The sequence below is a fragment of the Trachemys scripta genome, chromosome 2 (genome assembly GCF_013100865.1).
Source record: "Trachemys scripta elegans isolate TJP31775 chromosome 2, CAS_Tse_1.0, whole genome shotgun sequence".
Classification (NCBI taxonomy): Eukaryota; Metazoa; Chordata; order Testudines; family Emydidae; genus Trachemys; species Trachemys scripta.
This window is the reverse complement of record NC_048299.1, coordinates 78,554,342-78,577,078: the sequence shown is the minus strand read 5'-3', so window position 1 is coordinate 78,577,078 and position 22,737 is coordinate 78,554,342. Positions and strand designations below refer to the sequence as shown.

Genomic DNA, 22,737 nt, shown 5'->3' with positions numbered 1-22,737 from the left:
CATTGTATAGGCAAAATCTGAAAATTTTAGTCATTGTGCATAAAAATGGGGCCATTACAAAAGGTGGGTGAGCAGCATTATCCCCCATTTTATATATGGGAAACTGAGGCACAAAGAAAGAGACATGCCCAAGGTCACACAGTAACTCAATGGCTCAACAGGAAGAGAATCCCAGTCCAGTGCCCTAACCACCAGGTCATGCTTCCTCCATGATTTGGATCAGCTATATGTTGTAGCACAGATACGATATTTGTTTTTAATTGAGAACAGCTATATACGTTTCCCTGGCACCCAACTGTAAGCATTGCAGACAGGAGTAAAACTTGTCCAAGTGTTTGGGATGCCTTTAGAACATGCAGATATCAATTTTCTTTTTAATCTGGAAGTTAAATGTGGTTCTAATTAGTTTCTCATTACAGAGACAAAAAAAAAAAATCAACACAGTTTCAATAGATCCAATGCGTAAGAGGTATTTGGAGCCTTTGAAAGAAAAAATTATATAAAACTACTCATGAAATCCACAAAAATCCCCAGAGAAACCACTGTTCTTATTTAAACCCAGGAGATTATTTGCATTTTATAAAATACAAGAGCCAGCAAGGATTTTTAGGTTAACATCTGGTCTGCAGGACATAATGCATTAAAGTTCCACGTTACTGTCCAAAATAGAAAAGATGGATTAACTGAATAATGCTTTTACTCAATTAGGGTTTCAAGACACATTGTACACTGACTATAAGCAAACATGCTTTGTCAAACATGAACTTCCTCTTAGAATTTGAGGAATTTGCTGCTCACGAATGGAGCCAGATTAAAGGTTAAATCATACCCCAGGAACCAAAAAGGGGCACTGCTGATGTGTCACAACCACTACGGTGATAAAGTTCCTCCTCTACCTTGGTGGGTCCTGTTCTTATTGGCGGATTTTGCTAGCCTCAGAGATCTTCCTGTGTCTGATCAGGAGTTGGGAGGTTTTGGGGGGAACCCGGGCCCGCCCTCTACCCTGGGTTCCAGCCCAGGGCCCTGTGGACTGCAGCTGTCTAGAGTGCCTTCTGGAACAGCTACACGACAGCTACAATTCCCGGGCTACTTCCCCATGGCCTCCTCCCAACACCTTCTTTGTCCTCACCACAGGACCTTCCTCCTGATGTCTGTTAACACTTGTACTCCTCAGTCCTCCAGCAGCACGTCCTCTCACTCCCAGCTCCTTACACACACCTCACTAACTGGAGTGAGAGCCTTTTTATATCAGGTGTCCTGATTAGCCTTAATTAATTCTAATAACTTCCCAATTGGCTACAGGTGTCCTAAAAAGCAAGAAAGAGACATGGATCCTTTTTGGAGGTTATAAACTGCAGCGCTCCAAGCCCCCAAATACCTCCATAATAAACTCACTCAAAAAATGTTGTTTGCGCTACCTACAGGTATGCCCTATCACGGAGGCAAATCATATCCAATCAATTAGTCTTATCCATAAAGTAGTTGGAAAATTCTTCACAGTGAATAAACATGGGCCCTATTTTTAAGTAGAAGGCATCTCACATTAGCTAACTTGCTTCCTACCAGTAACAGTTCCACTGATCTGTTCCTCAAAGCAGGGATTTTATCTTATTGTATGAGCTATATTTTGTACATCACCAAGCACGTGTTGAATGAGGACAATCACCACAATTTCATGGATGGTGGAGAACACGAAAGTTTTCTTAGCCTTCCCTATTGCATGGCTCTTCCAGAAATTCTCTATTATAATCTGTCAGACTCCAAATGCAGTTTCCACACCATTGGTGCGGTGACTGCTTCCCCACATGCTTTGAAAGACATACATCATATCAAAATGACCCATGAGGATGGCATAAAGGGAGAGGAAATTTAGGAGACCTATTGATAGTCAAGTATAAGAGATAGTTATGATGTCCTACAAGCCCTGACAGAATGGCCCACTCTCTGTGTTCTACCTCACAGAATTCTGAAATTAAATAGGCCAATGAAGTAGGTACACCACCATGATGTACTTGACCTCTGTCTGAAGTAGGCAATAATGCCAGGACAACAACAGTTCCCTCCAATATGCCTTTGAATTGGGACTCGGAGAACCAGAATTTGCCCACCTCTATACATTGAGACACAAACCAACAGGTCAGTACTATTCTTATCATGGAGACCATGAGAGCCTAAACTAAACCAACAGTCATCTACATAAGTACATAAGAACGGCCATATTGGGTCAGACCAAAGGTCCATCTAGCCCAGTATCCTGTCTTCCGACAGCAGCCAATGCCAGGTGCCCCAGAGGGAATGATCAGAACAGTAATCATCAATTTTGATATAGCAAGGACAAGGTGTGCTGACTCTAACATGATAGACAAGAAGTTGGTCTATATCAAGAGGAACTGTGAGGTAGAATGGGGCACCCTATATCCCCATCACATTTTCTGTGATAACCCTAATTTGGGACTCACAAGAGGGCACACTCTTGGATACAAGTGTGGAGTGGGAAAAGGTCCTTTGTACAAAGTCAGATGACAACAGAATGGTTATACTATCTCTCAAACTCTTCCTTGGCTAATATTGAGCCAGCAACCATCTAGAGACAAACAGAATAAAACAAATTCAAACACTTCCACCCTCTCTCCCACCCCCATCATCATCATCCAGTCAGGGCACCTCCTCTATTCTGAAATCATGGATGTTGATAAGCCTTGTTAGCTACAGATCTTGCATTCATTTGTTCACTCATAAATAGACAGAATCACAAAATCCCTGTAAATGTACTCTAGAAAGCAGTCAACACATCTAATCTAAGAGTCTCTGACCCTTAATGTCTCTGGTACTTTCAGAAACAATTATAGTCACAATAAAACAAGAAAAGAAAATTTAAATTCCATGCAAAGAATATGAAGCATCAGACAAATTAAAAAAAAAAAAAAAAGGGAATTATCTTTAACACAGTCCATTATATTGTCTGAATATTATAGTAGTCTCCAAAATGTTGGATGTTGATCCTATACGTTGTATGGACAGCACAGGTTTTTGGGTTTTTTTAAGTTACACCTTTAACATTATCAGAACATATTCTCTGTAACTAAGTACACATACAAAGCGGACTCTTTTTCTAGTGAGGTAAGTTTAGATTAGTAGGCATACAGTGCAATAAAATAGGATTTCGATTTTTAAAAGCACTTCATATTGGCCTAACAGGGCTTCCATTGAATTCAAGGATTCCAGTGAAAGCAGAATTAAGCCAACACGGAGTACTTTTGAAAATCACAGCTGATCTCTTCAAGTGTTTGAGTTTCAGAAACTGATTCCACTTCTTCCCCAAAAGAGCAAAGATTTCTGCAAAGTTGTTAAAGTCTCTTATGCTTTGCAGACAAGGACAGGTTTCCCTCTAAAATCATTCACTGTGAAAAAGGCCATGTGCTCCTCTGTGATAAGAAATTTCAATCAGTGTTTTAAATGGAGTTCTTTATATTGACTTTAAAGTGACCACTAAAACCATTAAAGAGAGTCTGTTTAATATCCAGTAGTATGGCCCCCAACCCCATAGATTTTAGCAACAGTTGGTCAAACAACTTATTCTGTTTTAGATGCTAACAGTTGATGTATGTGTTATTCCAATCACAGTTGGAGATTAGAAGATACAAAATGACCTGGCTAACCTAGTCTGAGTGACAAATGGCATGATATAGGAGAATGTCCTACACATTCACATAGTCCTACTAGTAGAGGGACAACATCCAGATAAAAGTAATCTTGCTTATTACCCTACTGGAAGGTTCTCAGATATCATGGTAATGGGCACTGTACAAGGACTTGCACAGAATAGTAAAAAAGTCCTTATTTATATTACTAATACCACATCTAGGATTAAAAGTGAAATAATTTTTAATATCCAATTTACTTTCAACGCTCTTGCCATTGGTTTTCATTTTATTGAGCTTGATCAGTTAAACTGGTCGGTTTATGCTGTAGTGAGCTCCAGTCTCTGGCTCTCATGTACTAGCACAGTGCTGCTGTGTTTGGCTTTCCAACCCCGCAGCAAGTTATGAAAGTGTTTGAGTCAAATAAAGGAAAATAAAATTGCACGACTATGTCTAAAAAGGACCTTGATTTCTATACTGAAACACATTGCAGGACTAACCAGTTCAGTTAAGCAAACGGGAGTCTTTCCACTGACTTCAGTGAAAACTGAATCAGGTCCCAAGAGAGGGGATGCACTGATTACTGAAAAGCTGCCTCCTGCGTAGTTACTGTGTATAGAATGCAAGATATGACATTACAGACAATTTAAAAGAAAGATTTCAGTTACTCAATACATGTAACACAGAACATGTTGAAACAGAAGTGGGGGGTCTTAATTTGCTTTTGTTTTAAAAAATGCAGTGTAAATTTGTAGTACCTTTTACCCCTCCTTGCAGATTAGGGAATATGGTTAACCTTGCTGTAATGAAACCCCCCTGGCATCCAATGCAGTACCACAGACCTCTCAATGTTGCTTAGCAACCTGCTTGCTTAAACTCATGTTGCGTCCAAAGTTCAAAGATTCCAACAGCAGCCAGTCAGAAATAGTATTCTCTACCAAAATCACTCTGTGTGTAGCTCTACCCCAATGTTTATAAACAAAAGCAGGAAGCCTACTTTCATGTGATCTTTTTGCCCCGTTTACATTAACAAAAGAATTGAGAAAATGAAATAATCAGCATAAAGAGGGAATAATGGACAAGTGGCTACTTACTCTCTTGATTTTGAGGATGTTGAACTACAATCTGAAAACGCAGACTGAGGATCCCAGGGTTCTGATCATCATGATCGCAGCCCTGCAGGGACAAGTTGAAATTGCCAGGAATATTGGCAGGTTGTTTGTCACTCAGTTTCAAAACCTCAGGGCTACTGTACAATGCAGGTAAGTAATACTCCACCCTTTCCTCTTTCCTTTCACAGTTGGAAAGGCTATAGTTGCGGAAGATGATACTGGATCTAAGGTTAGAAGGAACGACAAACTGCCATGTCATGAGCTCATCTTCTGGGAATCCCAGTGGGTAGTTGGCAGACATTAGGGTTGCTGACGTCTCTCCTTTAAAAGTAGATTCAATAATACACAACCCTATTACAGAAAAAAATAAGGTGCCATTAAAGAAGATACATATTCACATGCACAGTACAGTACAATAGCAATGGACAAACAGTACCTTCAAATAAAAAAGCCTTTAATATACATCTCAGCAATAGGCTAAACAGAAGAAAACGGAGTGCATATATTGGAGTTGGTGATGTCGATCCACAGAGAAAGTAAAGAATCTGCTCTTGTTGTTGGCTTAGAGTTCAGCTCCAAAACCACAGGCCTGTCTACCACATGAGTGAAGGATCCAACTTTCAGCTTGGCTCCACAGGAGAATGTGTGTGACTTGTATAATTGTGTTTACTTACACTGCCCCTCTGAATTTCATGTACAATATCACAAGTGAAAGGACATTCAAATCACTGGAGAACTTAAGTGTAGTGGTTTGAGTCCAAGGATTTAAGAGCTCTAGAAAGAGCACACAAGGCAAAAGTCTCAAATATGTAAGGCGGTAGCTGAATCCCGGCCATAGACGGCCTTGTAACATGCCTGACATGTGAATTAAAAACTAACTCCCTGACTAAGCAGGTGTCAGTTCAGAAAGCAAAATGCAGGAGAACTACTAATATATTCAGGACTCACTGCTGACCAGCAGCAGCAAGGAGGACAAAACCCTGTCTACGCAACAGCTAAAACTAGTGGTACTGCACTGGTGATGAATTACATATCTGATTTTTGCCTGTGTAGATGCACCTATGTTGTGTGTTTGAAGCAGTTTCCAACCACAACTAATGCTGACTGAGGCATTCAGGTAAAAGGTGGGAACGTCTCACAACCAAAAGGTATTTGTTTGAGCAAGGCACAGAGGGCTCCATCCTTTGCCACGGCTCTTACAGATTAAAAATCCAGTTGTGCAAGTTTCACATTACGGAATGGGCTGAAACAGACTATTATGCATATGCAAACATGAGCAGGAAGGCTGAAGTACCTTCCAGGCATCCTTCTTCCAGTTTCCTAAACTGCAATGTAAGCCTGAGGAGTTCAGCAAGTTATGAAGAAAGAAGCTGTTAAAATAGACTCAATAGCAGTCTTCATCCATTCTCCTCATTTTGTTATTTATATGTTTTTACTGTTCTGCAAATACTTTTGGTTTGTTTTTAAAATCCTATAAAGTCTCAATTTAAGAAGAGTTTGGGTAGTTCTGTTTGATTCACAAATAGAAACATCACTTTCATGATTTTTAGTTCAATCAGTTCACATAATAATTATGAAAAGTAAGAGGACAATCTAAAAACCTTTTTTAAAAATAGGATAACTACAAGAAGGGAGAGGGAAGTAAGTAAATTAGAGTAATTACAAAACTAAAAGTTGATAGCAAGGATCTCTGAAGCAAGGAACATGACTGAGTACTGGAAATATTTCAGTTGATTTTAATAAGATGGGACTAAGGTGTGAGGATGTAGAGAAAATAGGAAAGTACTAATGATTAGACCTATATTGCCTGTGATTTTTAGTTTTGTGATTTTTTTTACTGTTTCAAGTTAACCAAGTACAAAGATTAAAAAAACCTTTTGCAAGCTACAGGAGCTAATTATAACTGCAAATAAATAAGTAAATAGTATACTGTACCTACTTTTTATGGAAGATCTGTTTGCTATGTTAAAGCCAGAGGTGGTGAGATCTGAATTCCATGGGAGCTGTAAAGCCATGACAACTCCCCCCTGCACCTTGACCCGAGACACTGAGCCATTTCTGCAGAAGGTTCCAATGCTGACTCTGGTAGTGTCAATACAGCTGCTGATACTGTAAGTGATTAAATCTGGACAAGTGTCTGTGGGCCCAATCTGCCTTAACCATGGTGTAGAAAATTTCAGTTCAAGTCCAACCTTCTTATTGGCTTTCACATCCCAGATGTAGGTCCTGTTAAGGCGAGGCAGTGCGGATGGCTGAAGATGAACATCTCCAAAGGGGCACGGGCCTGACATACAATCTAAAACAGACACACAAAGCAGGTGCACAAACCATGAACAGTTGAGGAACTTGCTGTTTTCCTCCCCACATTGTGTTCAGATTTTTCTATTAAATTATACCTAAATCCCCACCACCACTTAAATTACAGCGTGCAACATTCCCTCACTGTTTTAACAGCTAGCAAATCAAAGCAAACAGTTTTAAGACATGAAATTACATGCACTGTACACTTCCCAGCAGGCCTCTTGAGAAAGCTGGAACAGTATTGACAACCTTGGGTGTTCAAAAATCATAAGTCAGGCCCCCCATAATAATGAGATTCATTATCTTTTAAGTCAGATTTTGAAAAACAAGTACATTTTGGGTTCTTTTGAGACTTTATAGTTCATGTTTTCTATCTTTCCTCCACATCCATGAGGGCAAAAAATGCTCTTTTTAAATGAAAGCTGAGATTCGTGACTCCAGGAACTGGGGCGTTTAAGAAAAACATCAAATATAGCAAGACTCTTGACACAATCATAAGAGTTGGCAACACTGCTTGAGTGTTTGAAGCACCTACAAGACTTGCCTCTGAAATCGTGCTGCACAGAATGCGCTACCAGGCATCCAGAAGGGACTGGTGTACCAGAGCATTCAGGGACATCCTGCAGTGGTTGGTTACAATATTTCAATTGCATGGTAGTCAGGAAATGCCAACTTACAGCTTCCACATCAATCCTGCCCCTTGTTTATTTTGTCACGAACTGGATAATTATAGGTAACGCTAGTAACATCATTATTATATAAGACAACCTTAAACTAATACCCTATTTTCAGCTGTTTACAAAACTTTACCAATCTTTAACCATATAGGCTGAAATTTTCCATGCCAGATGTCTGTCTCGGGCTGAATTTTTCTGGAAAATTTCAGCCAAAATGGTTCAGCCGTTTCTAAGACCAAAAGGGCAAAATATGTTGTTTTTCCCCCATGTTAAAAAAATCTGGCAAACTTTTTTTTGAAATCCTCTAGTACCCCCATGCTTTAGACCAGCAACCTGAAGTTTGGCAAGGGAGTGGCCTTTCTGTCAGAGATGTGCCTTCTGCCCTCCCATGAAAATCTACCCAAATTTGACCAAATTATAAGGCTTTGAATAACTGTAGTTTGGGCATGCTTGGTAGAGACTTGCTAGATCTTAAAAGCTACAGTCCGCAAAGATTCTGTCCTCACTGAGTATGCTCCAACCCCTCACAACTCCTAGTGTTGACGGACTGTGCACACACCCTCCTCACAGAATAAATGAGCTTGTGCCAGCCCAGGACCACCAGGCCACAGAAGGACTTTCTCTGAAGTAATTGCTCCACATCAGGGTGGGGCTGGGCATTGTGCTCTCCATGACCCGTTGGCTGGAAACATTCACTGTCTCTTGTTTGAATGCAGAGGGGTGTGAAAGGAGTATATTGGGACTAGGGGTCTGGTGAGATTGGGACTGGAGGGAGTGGGGGAGGAGAGAAATGGGGGCTGGGGGATGACTGGCTGGGCAAAGAGACTGAGCTGGTGCGGGAGGGCAGACTGGGACTGGGAGCTAGTGAGAGAAAAGCGGGGAGGACAATGAAGCCAGATAAGGCGCTGGGGCAGGGCCGGCTCCAGCATTTCTGCCACCCCAATCATAAAAAAAAAAAGCCGCGATCGGCGGCGGCAGTTCAGCGGCAGGTCCTTCGCTCCTAGAGGGACCTGCTGCCCCTGAAATTGCCACAGGTGCCGCCCTTCTCCCTTGGCCGCCCCAAGCACCTGCTTGCTAAGCTGGTGCCTGGAGCTGGCCCTGCGCTGGGGAGACTGGGACTAGGAACTGGGAGAAAGAGACAGATCTGACAAGGACATGGAGTGCGGGGGAGAGGGGGTGTAGGACTGGATGGGCAGAGTTGTCTGTAGGAACTCTACCTCATTTGCTGAAGAAGTTGGTAGTAAATGAGGCAGGAGATTACAGGAAGGCGGGAGGGGTGCAGTGGTTAAGCCAGTTGAATGATGCCCTGCAGAACTGGATTCTTTCCCTGACTCTCCCACAGAGTTCCTATATAATGCTAAGCAAGCCACTTAAACAAAATTTTTCACAGATGTGAATCACTAATTATGTGTTGCTCATGTTCTGGATGCGCAACTTGATATGCTGGGGTCTGATTTGTACAAGTGCTAAACATTCAAAACTTCAACTGTAAGTCAGTGGGAGCTATAAAGTGCTATAAAGTGCTAGGTACTCTCAAAAATCAGGTCCTTGGAGTCTCAAATTGGGCATCCAAAATTAGTGGATACCTTTGACCTTACCTGCTGTGCCTTAGCTACCCAACTATAAAATGGGGATAATATAGCACGCTCACCTCACAAGGATGTTGTGACGATGCATCCATTAATGTTTGTAAAGCTCTCAGATATAGCCAAGGATTAGTTCTGATTTCCCAATGTTGGATAGGGGTCTGTGTTTTGGAATATGAGGATGAGAGTATCTCCACTGTCATATCATCATAGTGAGAGGCTCAGATGTGCAGCATGGCGATAACCATTAAGTCCTAGGTACCTATCAATTTGTTATACTATGCAGTAGTCCTACTGTACATGGTTGTTAACTTTAATGACCATATATAAACAGTGCGCGCGCAATGTGGAAAAGATATATAATCACTGTGTTATGAGCCAACATGCATGGATAAATGTTTATGCATTACAATCAACACAGGGTGACTCATCCCAGTAACTCATTCTACACCATACCTACAAAGGCCACCCCTACAGCAGCCAGATCTGCTAGCACAAGCCCCTGCTCTCATGCAGAAGCCTGTTAAAGTCAAAGGAGATGTTCTGAGGTCTGTGCTAGGAGATTCAGTTGCAGTGGGCCTGTAAATTAATAAGAACAATAAAGGAATTGTATATAATATTTTCATTTATTCAGAACTGTTTCTGCAACAACTTGGTTTCAAAGGTGGCAAGTCCATATTTCACATTGTGAGCTGCAAACATGCAACGTTCAGCAAACAGCTTCTGCAGTTCCCACACATAAGCAGCTATATATCAACTTTCCACCCTGAATGATTTCTCCCTAGCTCTGCCTGTAGTAGATGGTATAATGAACAAGATATTCCTATGTGTTATTATGAACCAGACACTAAACGAGAATGTCAGGGGGATTCAGAAATTCTAAAAGGGGAAATTTTAAACACACATCTTACCGATGTTCTTCTGGATTTCCATGACTAAATATTTCTCTGGTGTTGCACACTGGAAAGTAAATTCTTCTTTTACCCCAGCAGTTATCCTGAGTTCAGATTTGCATATTTTTCTTGTACAGATTTTACAGTATTTTAGTTGTGGAACAGAAGACCCAGGTTTAATTGTCACAGTGATGTTGTCCGCAGCATGAAGGAATATTGCAAAAGAACCTGAAAAGAAAAAATAAATATGCTTCAAAGTAATTTGTATGTGAATATCAGATAATTTCCCCACACAGCCAAGGATGCTACATTTTTAAAGAGTAACATTTTAACCATGTTCTTAAAATTTGAAATGTTGAGCCTACAAAACACTCTTTATACCTACTTGAAACAGCTGCAAAAAATCTGCCTGTTGCATCTGCCAAATTTTTTGGTTATGCTAAATGAGAAAAGAAAGATGTTGAATGTCACATAAGAACAGTCATACTGGGTCAGACCAATGGTCCACCTAGCCCAGTATCCTGTCTTCTGTCATGGCCAATGCCAGATGCTTCAGAGAGAATGAACAGAACAGGTAACACTGGTCTACAATTTTTGAGAAGTCGTCTGCTTCAGAGATAAAATGTGCTATTTATTATGTATTTTGATGTGCTGAATTCAAATATGACAATTAAAACACCTGATTGGCTACTGTTTCTAAGATATTTAAGTTTTTACATTTTATGTCTATGTATATTGTGTAGATAGTAGAGTTTTAATCATAAATTGTAAACCTAGGTCTTTTCATGTGTTTATGGTTGCTTTACATGATAATATTTCACCTGTCCTGTTTATGTAACACTTTAAAAATCAGCAAAAAGGGTTATATAAATAAAATTTATTATGAAACAAAAGGCAAAAAACTATTATGTACATAGTTTAGTCCTATTCAATGTCTACTCGGCGCTTCTTGGCTTGTCTCTTGTATTCATTAAATGGAGCATCTCTTGTCACTGTCCAGCAATAGTCTGCAAGCATTGATTGGCTCCATTTGCCCTGATAGCATTTCTCCATTGTTGCAATGTCCTGGTGAAATCGCTCGCCGTGCTCGTCGCTCACTGCTCCGCAGTTCGGTGGAAAAAAATCTAGATGAGAGTGCAAAAAATGTATCTTTAGTGACATGTTGCAACCAAGGCTTTTGTATGCCTTGAGGTAGTTTTCCACCAACAACCTGTAGTTGTCTGCCTTGTTGTTTCCGAGAAAATTTATTGCCACTAACTGGAAGGCTTTCCATGCCGTCTTTTCCTTGCATTTGACCATGCACTGCGTGGCATCATCTTGAAGAAGTTCATGAATCTGAGGACCAACAAAGACACCTTCCTTTATCTTAGCTTCACTTAACCTTGGAAATTTTCCATGCAGGTACTTAAAGGTGCTTGTCTTTTGTCAATGGCCTTGACAAAATTCTTCATCAGACCCAGCTTGATGTGTAAGAGTGGTAACAAAATCTTCCTTGATTCAACAAGTGGTGGATGCTGAACACTTTTCCTCCCAGGCTCCAATGACTGTCGGAGTGGCCAATCTTTCTTGATGTAGTGGGAATCTCTTGCACGACTATCCCATTCGCAGAGAAAACAGCAGTACTTTGTGTATCCAGTCTGCAGACCAAGCAAGAGAGCAACAACCTTCAAATCGCCACAAAGCTGCCACTGATGTTGGTCATAGTTTATGCACCTCAAAAGTTGTTTCATGTTGTCATAGGTTTCCTTCATATGGACTGCATGACCAACTGGAATTGATGGCACAACATTGCCATTATGCAGTAAAACAGCTTTAAGACACGTCTTCAATGAATCAATGAACAGTCTCCACTCATCTGGATCGTGAACGATGTTGAGGGCTGCCATCACACCATCAATGTTGTTGCAGGCTACAAGATCACCTTCCATGAAGAAGAATGGGACAAGATCCTTTTGACGGTCACGGAACATGGAAACCCTAACATCACCTGCCAGGAGATTCCACTGCTGTAGTCTGGAGCCCAACAGTTCTGCCTTACTCTTGGGTAGTTCCAAATCCCTGACAAGGTCATTCAGTTCACCTTGTGTTATGAGGTGTGGTTCAGAGGAGGAGGACGGGAGAAAATGTGGGTCCTGTGACATTGATGGTTCAGGACCAGAAGTTTCATCCTCTTCCTCGTCTGACTCAAGTGAGAATGATTCTGGTGCATCAGGAACCGGCAGTCCTTCTCCGTGGGGTACTGGGCGTATAGTTGATGGAATGTTTGGATAATGCAGTCCACTTTTTCTTCTTTGACACACCTTTCCCAACTGGAGGCACCATGCAGAAGTAACAATTGCTGGTATGATCTGTTGGCTCTCTCCAAATCGTTGGCACTGCAAAAGGCATAGATTTCCTTCTCCTGTTCAACCACTGGTGAAGATTTGTTGCACAAATGTTGCAGCATATGTGTGGGGCCCACCTCTTGTCCTGATCTCCAATTTTGCAGCCAAAATAAAGGTGATAGGCTTTCTTAACCATAGTGGTTATACTGCGCTTTTTTGATGCAAAAGTCACTTCACCACAAACATAGCAGAAGTTATCTGCACTGTTCACACAAGTACGAGGCATCTCTACTCACTTTGGCTAAACAGAAATGTGTCCCTTTGCAAAATCAAACACTGACAAATGAGAGCACGACACTGTATGATTTCTAGAGCTGATATAGGGCAATTTGTTCAGCAGAGTGATGCAAGCTTCGTTATGATTGCATCATCCATGACTTCTAGGAATAACATGATGCAATTCATATCATGTTTGACGCAATACCAGCTTCAGATTGCATCATTCATTGTTTTGCCTAAAAAGCAAGTACTGTCCAAACCCAGTCATAGATTTATTCATAGATCCAGTCAAAGATGTATTTTAGTCATTTCTGGTTTAAATTGAGATCCCTTCCTTTTATAACTCACTTATCTTCTGCCATTCCCAAGTCAAGGGTCGTATATACTGACCCAATAGCATACCTTGAAAACTAGAGCCAATCAACAATTTTAAGCATCATTTTCATTCTCAGTGACCCAGAATTAGTAAAGTCTGACTTCATTTATTTCAGAAGCATTTTGGCTGTAGAGCAGTGTAATCATCAAGTGATCCATCCCCTGTCGCCCATTCCCAGCTTCTGGCAAAGAGAGGCTAGGGACACCATCCCTGCCCATTCTGGCTTATTGCCATTGCTGGACCTATCCTGTGTCACACACAGTATCATTCCTGCGTCAGTTCACTTGTATTGTCATTGTTTTAGTCCACTCACAATTGAGATACTGACATTGACAATGTTTGGGCCCAGATCCCTATGGGAGTTAGATGCCTAAATACCTTTGAGGATCTGGGCCTTACTACTCTCAGTTGCTAGTGTCCAAATTTTGTCTTTGGCCCTATTATCTCTACCACACAATATACAATCAGTTTCCATGTCTGCAGGCACATGTGAGGTTATGATTCAATTCAAGAAGTGTATATTGCAGTCAGATTAGAAAGTGAGCCTTAATTGGAACAACTGTACATAGCTGGAAGCACTCATATCCGTAAGAGTGCAGTGACAGTGCTATACACCTACTCACCACTATTAGTGACAATACATATGGGCAGGGCACTATGTTGATGTTGAGAAACAAAGGTAGAAGCAGGGCCGCCCCGGGGGGGTGGAGGAGGCAAGTGGGGCAATTTGCCCCAGGGCCCCCCATGAGAATATAGTATTCTATAGAATTGCAGCTTTTTTTTATGGAAGGGGCCCCCAAAATTGCTTTGCCTCAGGCCCCCTGAATCCTCTGGGCGGCCCTGGGTAGAAGGAAGTAACACAACCTAATACACGTTTTTAAAATATATAAATATTCTGGATTCTAAATGCAAGCTTCACCAGTTTTGTTCACAAGGAGTGAAGTGAATTCATGTTAAATTGAACAATGGAACTTTATTAAACCCTGTGAACTGCTCTGTCCATGTGGCTGAATTTACGCTCAGCCTAACTCCCTGCATTCCCTGTTCCACTGACATCCTCTCAATAACAGTCCCTCCAGGGAACATGGGCCCTCTGACTCCAGTTCCACTGATACATTGCTCTCACCACAATTCAGTGTGCTTAAGGACAAATCCTCCTTCCAGGCCACAACCTAAGTAGGAGACATTTTTAAGGAACAATCCCCTCTATTAGACCTCTGTGGATACGGTGGCCCCAGTTCCTCCATGAGTGGGAGGGTTGGCTAAAGGATCCACATAGATATGGCTTCACCTTCCCCACCCTTCACAGTCCATCCCAAAGGTTTGGGTGCCAGGAGCTCCACACCAGAGTCCTGTAACGTAAGGATTCAGATTCCTGCAGGGCTCTCCGTGTATCCTTTTTGCTGACCCTTACTTGTCATATGACTTGTCTCTTGGGAAATACAACAGAAGTCTAAGCAATCTGTATAATGAAATTGCACTTTTCATTCAGGGTTTTGTTCAGGGTACAGGACTGCCAGCAAGAGTTCAATCTCCAGATGATATTGTACGTTGGGTATAGTGCTAGTGTAAAACACTAAAAAAATCACAATCAATTGGCTGGTAGGGTAAGAATATTCAATGAACAGGTAGTAGTTTGCCAACACCTGAATCTATGAGCCAAATTTGACAGTGCTGTGGGTGATGGCATAAATGACATGGGGTGTAAAAAGCAAAGTAGCACAACTTTGCATTGATCTGGCATTCAAAGGGAATATGAGTGTAACTGTCACCACTTTGGTATTCTGCAAAGTTCAATTTCAGCCCTGGGGTAAGTGGGTGAAATCTGCATAGAAGTCAGTGGGACTTAGCCATGGCTGAATATAGCCCCAGAAATGTTGGGGACAGTAAGAGTACTTTGTTTTTACAGTCACCTATTAGTTGTTTATATTACCATCCGTTCCTTCCTACCTGCGGCCCTACTACCGCAGTGGGCAGTGTTGCCAATTCTCACTATTGTATCATGAGTCGTAAAGCTCCAGACCCTGGAGTCATGTGCCTATGCCAGAATTCCAGCTTTCATTTTTAAAAAGAAAAGTAAAAAGGAAAAAAATTAAGTTTCTAGCCTTCATGGGTACAGAGCTAAGCCTGAAAATATGAACCCTAGAGGCTCAAGAGCAAGAGGTAAACAAAAGGAATTCCAAGTGTATTATTTTTTCGTCTAATTTTTAAGCCAATTCCATGATTTTCTTAGAACCTGACAACACTGCATTTACTTTACACAACTTCCAAAAGCTAAATCTGCCCAAACTATTCTGTGCCACTTACACATTCCATGTAACTTACATACAGCATGCCATCCCCACAGGTTCAAAAATGACAATCTATACTCAATTTCCCCACCCCTAACATGGGCTATCAAAAAAATTCAAATTTTCGAGATTTTAAATGTTTGCTTATAACAATGCTTTCAATTGTGCTGTATTTAATCTAAGTCACAAGTACTTTCCTGGGGAACTTAAAAGACTTTTCAGGTTAAATCATACCAGAGTGGGTTGAACAGGCCAGTTCATGTTTATGAAGAAAAATCTGTTTGGCCGCATGGATTTAATGAAACAATCTTGTCTTCCTAACTCTTAAAGAGAATGATGTGCATAATTTTGTTATGCAACAACTGAGAATAGTGGGCTTGATTCATAGCACAGAGGGACTGAAATGTACCTCTGTGCTACTGAGGGCTGCTGTGCCTCATGGGGATACACCCACCTCCAGGAGCACTACTGCTCTTATGGGGGAAGGAGGGGGTTACATCAGGGAATGGAGGGAAACCTTCCCATTCAAGGAGCCCTGCATCCAGGTTTCATCAATATCAGTGCAACATGTTTGATGGGAAGTTTTAGAGGGAGCAAATTTGCACACTCCAGAAGCAACAGAAGGCTGACTTAATGCAGCATTATCGCTTCAATTCATCCCGGCAGTGACATCCTAATTCATCCATTTGTTCCTCTTCATTTCTAAAACTGCTGAAGAACCAGTATTATAAATGGCTACTGGCAAAAAAATCCTGACCATGTTCTTCCCTCATATCAATGCAATTAAAATATTCTTACTCAGTTTAGCTAAGAAGTGAAGACTAACATCGTAATTCCTCGTTTGGGCCCAATCCTGGTCTCACTGAAGTCAATGGGAACTGCTCATGCCTGCTATCTTCCCTTTAGGGCACTGGTTCTCCAAACACACACAGACCACCACACGGGAAGTTACGGGAGTGCAGTGGTGAGCCACAAGAGAGTTTCTCTTCTCCGCTTCCTATTCTCCCACGCAAAGCAGTTCTCATAGTGGAAATTTGATAAACTATTCTTAGGTTAATCCCTATTTTACTTTTTCATTCGGCTTTGTGCTATTCCATATACTTGATGCACAAAAGAATATACTTTCAGCATGACAGTTCTTAATTTCTCTGATATTTATTAGTACGGTAGCTGGATACAGAGGGAGTTAACAGGGCTTGATTGTGTGTATCTAAAGACTTCTTCCTTGCTTAAAGTAATTTTCATGTTTAACTCTTGTTTAGAAATTAAAAAAGCCTATTTTCCAAGGACAATGGTCCTAGCTTTCACTTTTCCCTTTATAGTCTCTGGAAACCCTGAAATAACAATTATTCTTGCAACAAACCAGGACAGAGCACAGACACTGTGGTCTTTAACAGAGATCAAGCACCAAGCTCTATGATTCAGGAAAGCACATCTGTGTAAATTGCTATTCCCCACGTCCCAGTAGGACTAAAGCACATCCTTAATCAGGGCCCCAAAGCAGGAGTCTTTACCATCTTGAGATAAAAAGAGATAATGCTATTGACGGTGACAAAGTAACAAACTCTTATCTTTGCTGGGGCCAACTACTAGAAATCTGCATAGACACCCCCCTTAGGCCAGATCATAGCACAAACACCTCCCTAAAATAAAACTTTGAAGATATGTTTACTGTCCAAAATAATTGAGAGCACAGTACAGGAACATCAGCAATGTCTTTATTGCAAACATTAGATTAGTGTAATTTACTGAATCAAATGTCATCTTCTTTAGGACCTTAAAAAAAAGCTCATATACAAACAAAAATGCATCCAGTGATCCCAGAGTCACTTAACATTTTGGACTGAATAGCTTAGAAAATATACTACAGAGCAGGCAGACAAGAGTATATAAATTACTTCTACTGTGGTGCTTTGTAGATCATGATCATGACTCACACTGATCTGTCTTTGTCTATGCTTTTCTCCACACGTCTCCTTATTAGGATACCAAGAATTGTATATACTGTTTGTAAGGACGGAATTTCCATGTACCATAAATGCTGCTCGGTACGATGACTCACAGGATATTTAACAAGCAAGAAGAAATAAAAAGACAGTTACTCTTCATCTGCACAATGTCATACAGATTCTGGGACAGAAGCAGACCACCCAGTCCTGCCCTTGCATTGTGGAAGGATTGATTTAAGTGACTTCCTAAATCATCTCTGACAGACAGGTGTCTAATCTAGCCCTAGCTTCCTCAAACAATGGCAATTCTGCAGCTACCATTGACAGTTTGTTCCACTGCCTAATTTTAACCATAAATTTTTCCCACTGCCACTTAAGCTCATTACGTTTTGTTCTGGCCTGGGCTCCTCATTGATAACTGATCCTTGTTCTCTTGGTAATGTCCCTTTATTTCTCAGTAATGCCCTCAGTAGGGTGACCAGATGTCCCGATAAAATCGGGACTGTCCTGATGTTGAGCAGTTTGTCCTGCGTCTTGACCGAACTACGGTTGGGACGCCATTTGTCCCGATATTTTGTCTCTTATTTGTGCGGCGGCCTGTTTTTTTTTTTTTTTTTTTTTGCTTAGATGGCAGTGAGAGGCAGAGGGAGTGCCTTTTCAATTGTTACACTTACCTGGCACGTCTGTGTCTTCGGCGGCATTTCAGCGGCAGGTCCTTTGCTCGCTGATGGTCTTCGGCGGCATTTCGGCGATGGGTACTTCTTTGTTTGGCGGCAAGATTTATTACCCACTGCTGAAATGCCGCCGAAGACCATCAGTGACTGAAGGACCCGCTGCCGGAGTGCCGCCAGAGACCTGGACGCAGTGAGTGTAACAATTAAAAAGGCACTCCTTCTGCAGTGGTCCCGATATTTTGAAGCTATTATCTGGTCACCCTATCCCTCAGTCTGAACACACCCATCTCCACCAGCCTTCCACTGTCAGTCTGATTTTTCATCAATTTAATTGCTCTGAACACTCTCCGATTTGTCTTATAATATACAATTTACTTTAGACACAACCTTAACAGCAGCCCAACTACCAGTAACAGCTGTGGAATTATCTCACTTGATTTACAATGCAGTCTCCTTGTACTATATCCCAATATAGCATTTGTTTACATTTGCAATAATAATGGATAATGTTGTGGAGAATAAATTGATACTGAAATAATAACTCTAAAATCTTTTTGTAGTATGTTACTGATTAGCCTTTATTTCACAAAGGTTTATTTCATTATACCTTCCTTAACGAACCTCTTTTACATTTGCCTTATTGAAGCTCGTTTTCTTGATTTTAAAACTTTTATCCAATTTATCTGTAGTCTCCGCAAGGCTGATTAGTGTTGATGACTTGAAGGATATAGTAGGGGGAGGGATAGCTCAGTGGTTTGAGCATTGGCCTGCTAAACCCAGGGTTGTAAACTCAATCCTTGAGGGGGCCATTTAGGGATTTGGGGCAAAAATCTGTCTGGGGATTGGTCCTGCTTTGAGCAGATGGGGATGGACTAGATGACCTTCCAACCCTGATATACTATGATAGTGAAGATAAAATGAGCCACCTAACCAGATTTGTTTTGTTTAGAGTCCTTAACCTGCAGAGCAAGATGTTAGTGACTTGACACCACACTATAGAACTAATGGGCCATTTGAAAATGATTGCTTGACAAAATCAAACTAAACAAACCAAGATTGAGGGAAGTAGTACAAACAAGGATTCAGATCCCCATTGTCACAATCATTAGTGGCTAAAACTGATTTTATCTTTTTTGCCACAAATACAGCAAAGAGCAGAATCAGTCTGAAGTATTCACTTACAAAGCAAACAGGCTTTTGTTTACACTTACAATCTAAACATCCTACAGTACTTGTTTATTTTTCTGGTGGCAATCTTGTTCCTTTGGTTAAATCAATGGCCTTTTTTCATTTTGGGCCTAATTTTAGCATCTAGTTTATTAGGGTTAGAGGGTTCATACTGCAGGATGGAAAGCAGATTGCCTTCAGGAGGTCATTGTGACAATTAAGGCCCCAATCCTGAAAAGATTTATTGAGTCCAGTGGGTCTACTCACATCCTTAACTTTCAGCACAAGCACAAGGCTTTGCAGAATAGGGGTCTACGTATTTAAGATTTGTAAAGTACTTTATGTGTTTCTTTAATGCATAGGTTTCAGCACTTGACTTTGAGAAATGAATGCTTTTTCAGAATGAGGATTATTAAAAATTTTAAGACACATTTTGGGTCTGTCAAGATTAATTGTTATTACAGAAATTCTCCTTTTACTCCAGGAACACACAAAATTTTGTTACATGTATAAAAAGGTAGGAAGTAGAGCCCTGCAGCAGGACTAGGATCCCGCAGGACCCACTGCCATAAGAGCAGGAGCGGGTAAAATGTACTTTGTGACAGGCAGGATTGGGTGTGCAAAAAACCTAGACTGCAGTAATTTGCAGGAAAACACTAAATCTCTCGTCAGTTTACCACATAAAAATTGTGCCTGAATTCCATTTATCTACGTAATATATTAACCAACCCGCCCTCCCCCACCCTTTTTTTTTAATGTAGCATGGGGGACTCTGTGTTTCTTGAGGGATTAGCAGGATCTAAGGTTTTTGCAGGTGAGAGCGGAATAAAAATGCAAAAAGCAATGCAGGAGCAGGTGGGAGTGGAAGTAGGTATTGCAGGGTGGGATGGCAGTGGGATTAAAAAAAAATAGTCCCACGTAGGGCTCTCATAGGAACAGAGCCGGCTTTAGGAAGTGCGGGGCCCAATTCGAACAGTTTTGACGGGGCCCCGGCAGGGATGACTGAAAGAAAAAAAAAAAACACTAAAAAACATGCTGGGCTTGTACTCACCGGGCAGCACTCGTAGTCTTCGGCGGTTTGTCCTTCACTCGCTCCAGGTCTTTGGTGGCACTGAAGGACCTGCTGCCGAAGTGCTGCCGAAGACCCAGAGCGAGTGAAGGACTCGCCGAAGCCCTGGAGCGCTGCCGGGTGAGTAAAAATTAAAAAGGAGCCTCTAGCCAGGGAAGGGATTCTCGGCCACTTGCCCCCACCCCAGCGGCCCTGCCACTGGGCGCGAGGCCCTCTTAGGCGCGGGGCCCGATTCGGGGGAATTGGTGGAATTGGCCTAAAGCCGGCTCTGCATAGGAAGTGGTAGTTTAGTCACCATGCTAGTTCTGTGCTTTGTAAAGTATGCAGCACAAGACAAAAAAAAGTGAGTACACAGCAACAGGATAAGGAAGTATCAGACTGGCCCAACGAAAAGAATGCAACAAAGACATGTTTACTCTGGTATCTATAACCTTTACAAACATTAAGCCACCACATCAAACCTATTTTGTAATAAAACTACCCATGACTGAGCTTTCTTACTTAATGTATCCCTAGCCAAGTCTACATGACAATGAGAAAAGAACAGGAGTACTTGTGGCACCTTAGAGACTAACAAATTTTACTCCTGTCCTTTTTACGGATACAGACTAACATGGCTGCTACACTGAAACATGACAATGAGAAGTTAGCATCCCAAAGAGAACTCAGAACTGGAATTTCAAGGTTGGCATTAGTCTAATTGGGCTCTCCATTTCCATGCACCGTCCTGCTACACTCCCCCCCTGTTCTTTGGCTTCCAATATAGTGAATTTATAATTAGTCAGAGCCTTGTCCTTTCTGGCTGTTGAAAATTACTACAGAAATACTGGGACTTTTGTTGGCTGAGATTATCAGTGTTTGGCTACAGGGATGTGGGAAAGGTACAAGTGGTTCTCAAAGAAGCAATTGTGAGACCACTGATCAAGGAATCAACTTCTGACTATCAATGTGTGTCCAATTCCCATTTTTGGGAGCGTCATGGAGGATCTTTTGGCAAGGCAGTTCAAGTGGATACCTGAGTCTTCGGATTCCCTTTACAAGGAGAATCTGGCTATAGGCTTATTTATAAGGCGGCAACTGCACAAGCTGCGGCATCTCTTCCAAGTAATGGATGAGGTGTCCATGCTGATTCTTTTAGATCAGTGAGCAGCTGTTGATATTGTTGTTTAAAAGGCTTTCTTGACTTGCTTGCAGACTCTAGCAGAAGCAGACTGAGTTACTCAAATGGTTCTATTCTTTTTTTTTTTTTTTAAACCAAGAAAGCCCAAATGGTAGCCATGGACAACTGACCCTCTGGTTTGAGCATTCTCTCCTGCAAGATAACATAGTAGTCCATATTGTCATCCCATGTGTACCTGGGGCCCCTGGAAGGATTAGTGACAAGACATGGGCTGTGATACACTCAGAATGCTATTGACAGCTGGCTTTATTTCCATCATGCCTACTTGGCCAGAGCAGTGGAACAAATCTTTATGTCTTTATGAACTTGGGGCCTGGATGAGGGCTAACTGGCTGCAACTTAATCCGGACAAGACACATTGTGACGGGTTCGGTCACAGAGACCCCCTTGGAACTGTCACCTGACATGTTGAGATTACCTCTGAGCCTGTTTTCCCTGCGAGCTTGGGAGTCCAGAACCCTGCCTTGTTGAGACAGACACACTAGTCTGCTGCAACACAGACCCAGGTCTGGTCCACGCCCCCAAAGCTGCAGACTTTAACTAAAAGCTGCTCAGCAAGTTTCCTATCTCCAGCACCCAGACACCCAGCTCCCAATGGGATCCAAACCCCAAATAAATTCATTTTACTCTGTGTAAAGCTTACACAGGGTAAACTCATAAATTGTCCTCCCTCTATAACACTGATAGATATGCACAGCTGTTTGCTCCCCCAGGTATTAATCACTTACTCTGGATTCATTAATAAACAAAAGTGATTTTATTAAGTATAAAAAGTAGGATTTAAGTGGTTTCAAGTAATAACAGACAGAACAAAGTAAGTCACTAAGCAAAATAAAACAAAACACGCAAGTCTAAGCCTAATAAATTAAGAAACTGATTATAGGTAAATCTCACCCTCAGAGATGTTCCAATAAGCTTCTTTCACAGACTAGACTCCTTCCTAGTCTTGGCCCAATCCTTTCCCCTGGTACAATCCTTGTTAGTTCCAGCAGACATCTTAGGTGGAAAACAGGGGTATTCTCATGACTGGCAGCCCCCTTTGTTCTGTTCCACCCCATTTTATGGTTTTGGCACAAAGCGGGACTCTTGTCTCTCTGGGTCCCCACCCCTCCTTCTAAATGGAAAAGCTCCAGGTTTAAGATGGATTCCAGTATCAGGTGACATGTTCACATGTCCTGTGAGACCCCAGCCTCCATTCTTCCAGGGTTGTCCCACACC

General features: G+C 41.6%; 1 protein-coding gene across 1 annotated transcript in view; it reads right to left on the bottom strand.

The window, feature by feature from the left end:
• The window catches only part of CDCP1 (CUB domain containing protein 1), a 50,527-nt gene that overhangs the window by 17,471 nt on the left and 10,319 nt on the right, over nucleotides 1-22,737 (bottom strand). The window contains exons 2-4 of the mRNA XM_034760976.1: nucleotides 10,229-10,438; nucleotides 6,693-7,049; nucleotides 4,736-5,104 (exon numbers count right to left, since the gene is read on the bottom strand). Coding sequence (XP_034616867.1) covers nucleotides 4,736-5,104; nucleotides 6,693-7,049; nucleotides 10,229-10,438 — 936 coding nt within the window. The remainder of the gene's footprint in view (nucleotides 1-4,735; nucleotides 5,105-6,692; nucleotides 7,050-10,228; nucleotides 10,439-22,737) is intronic.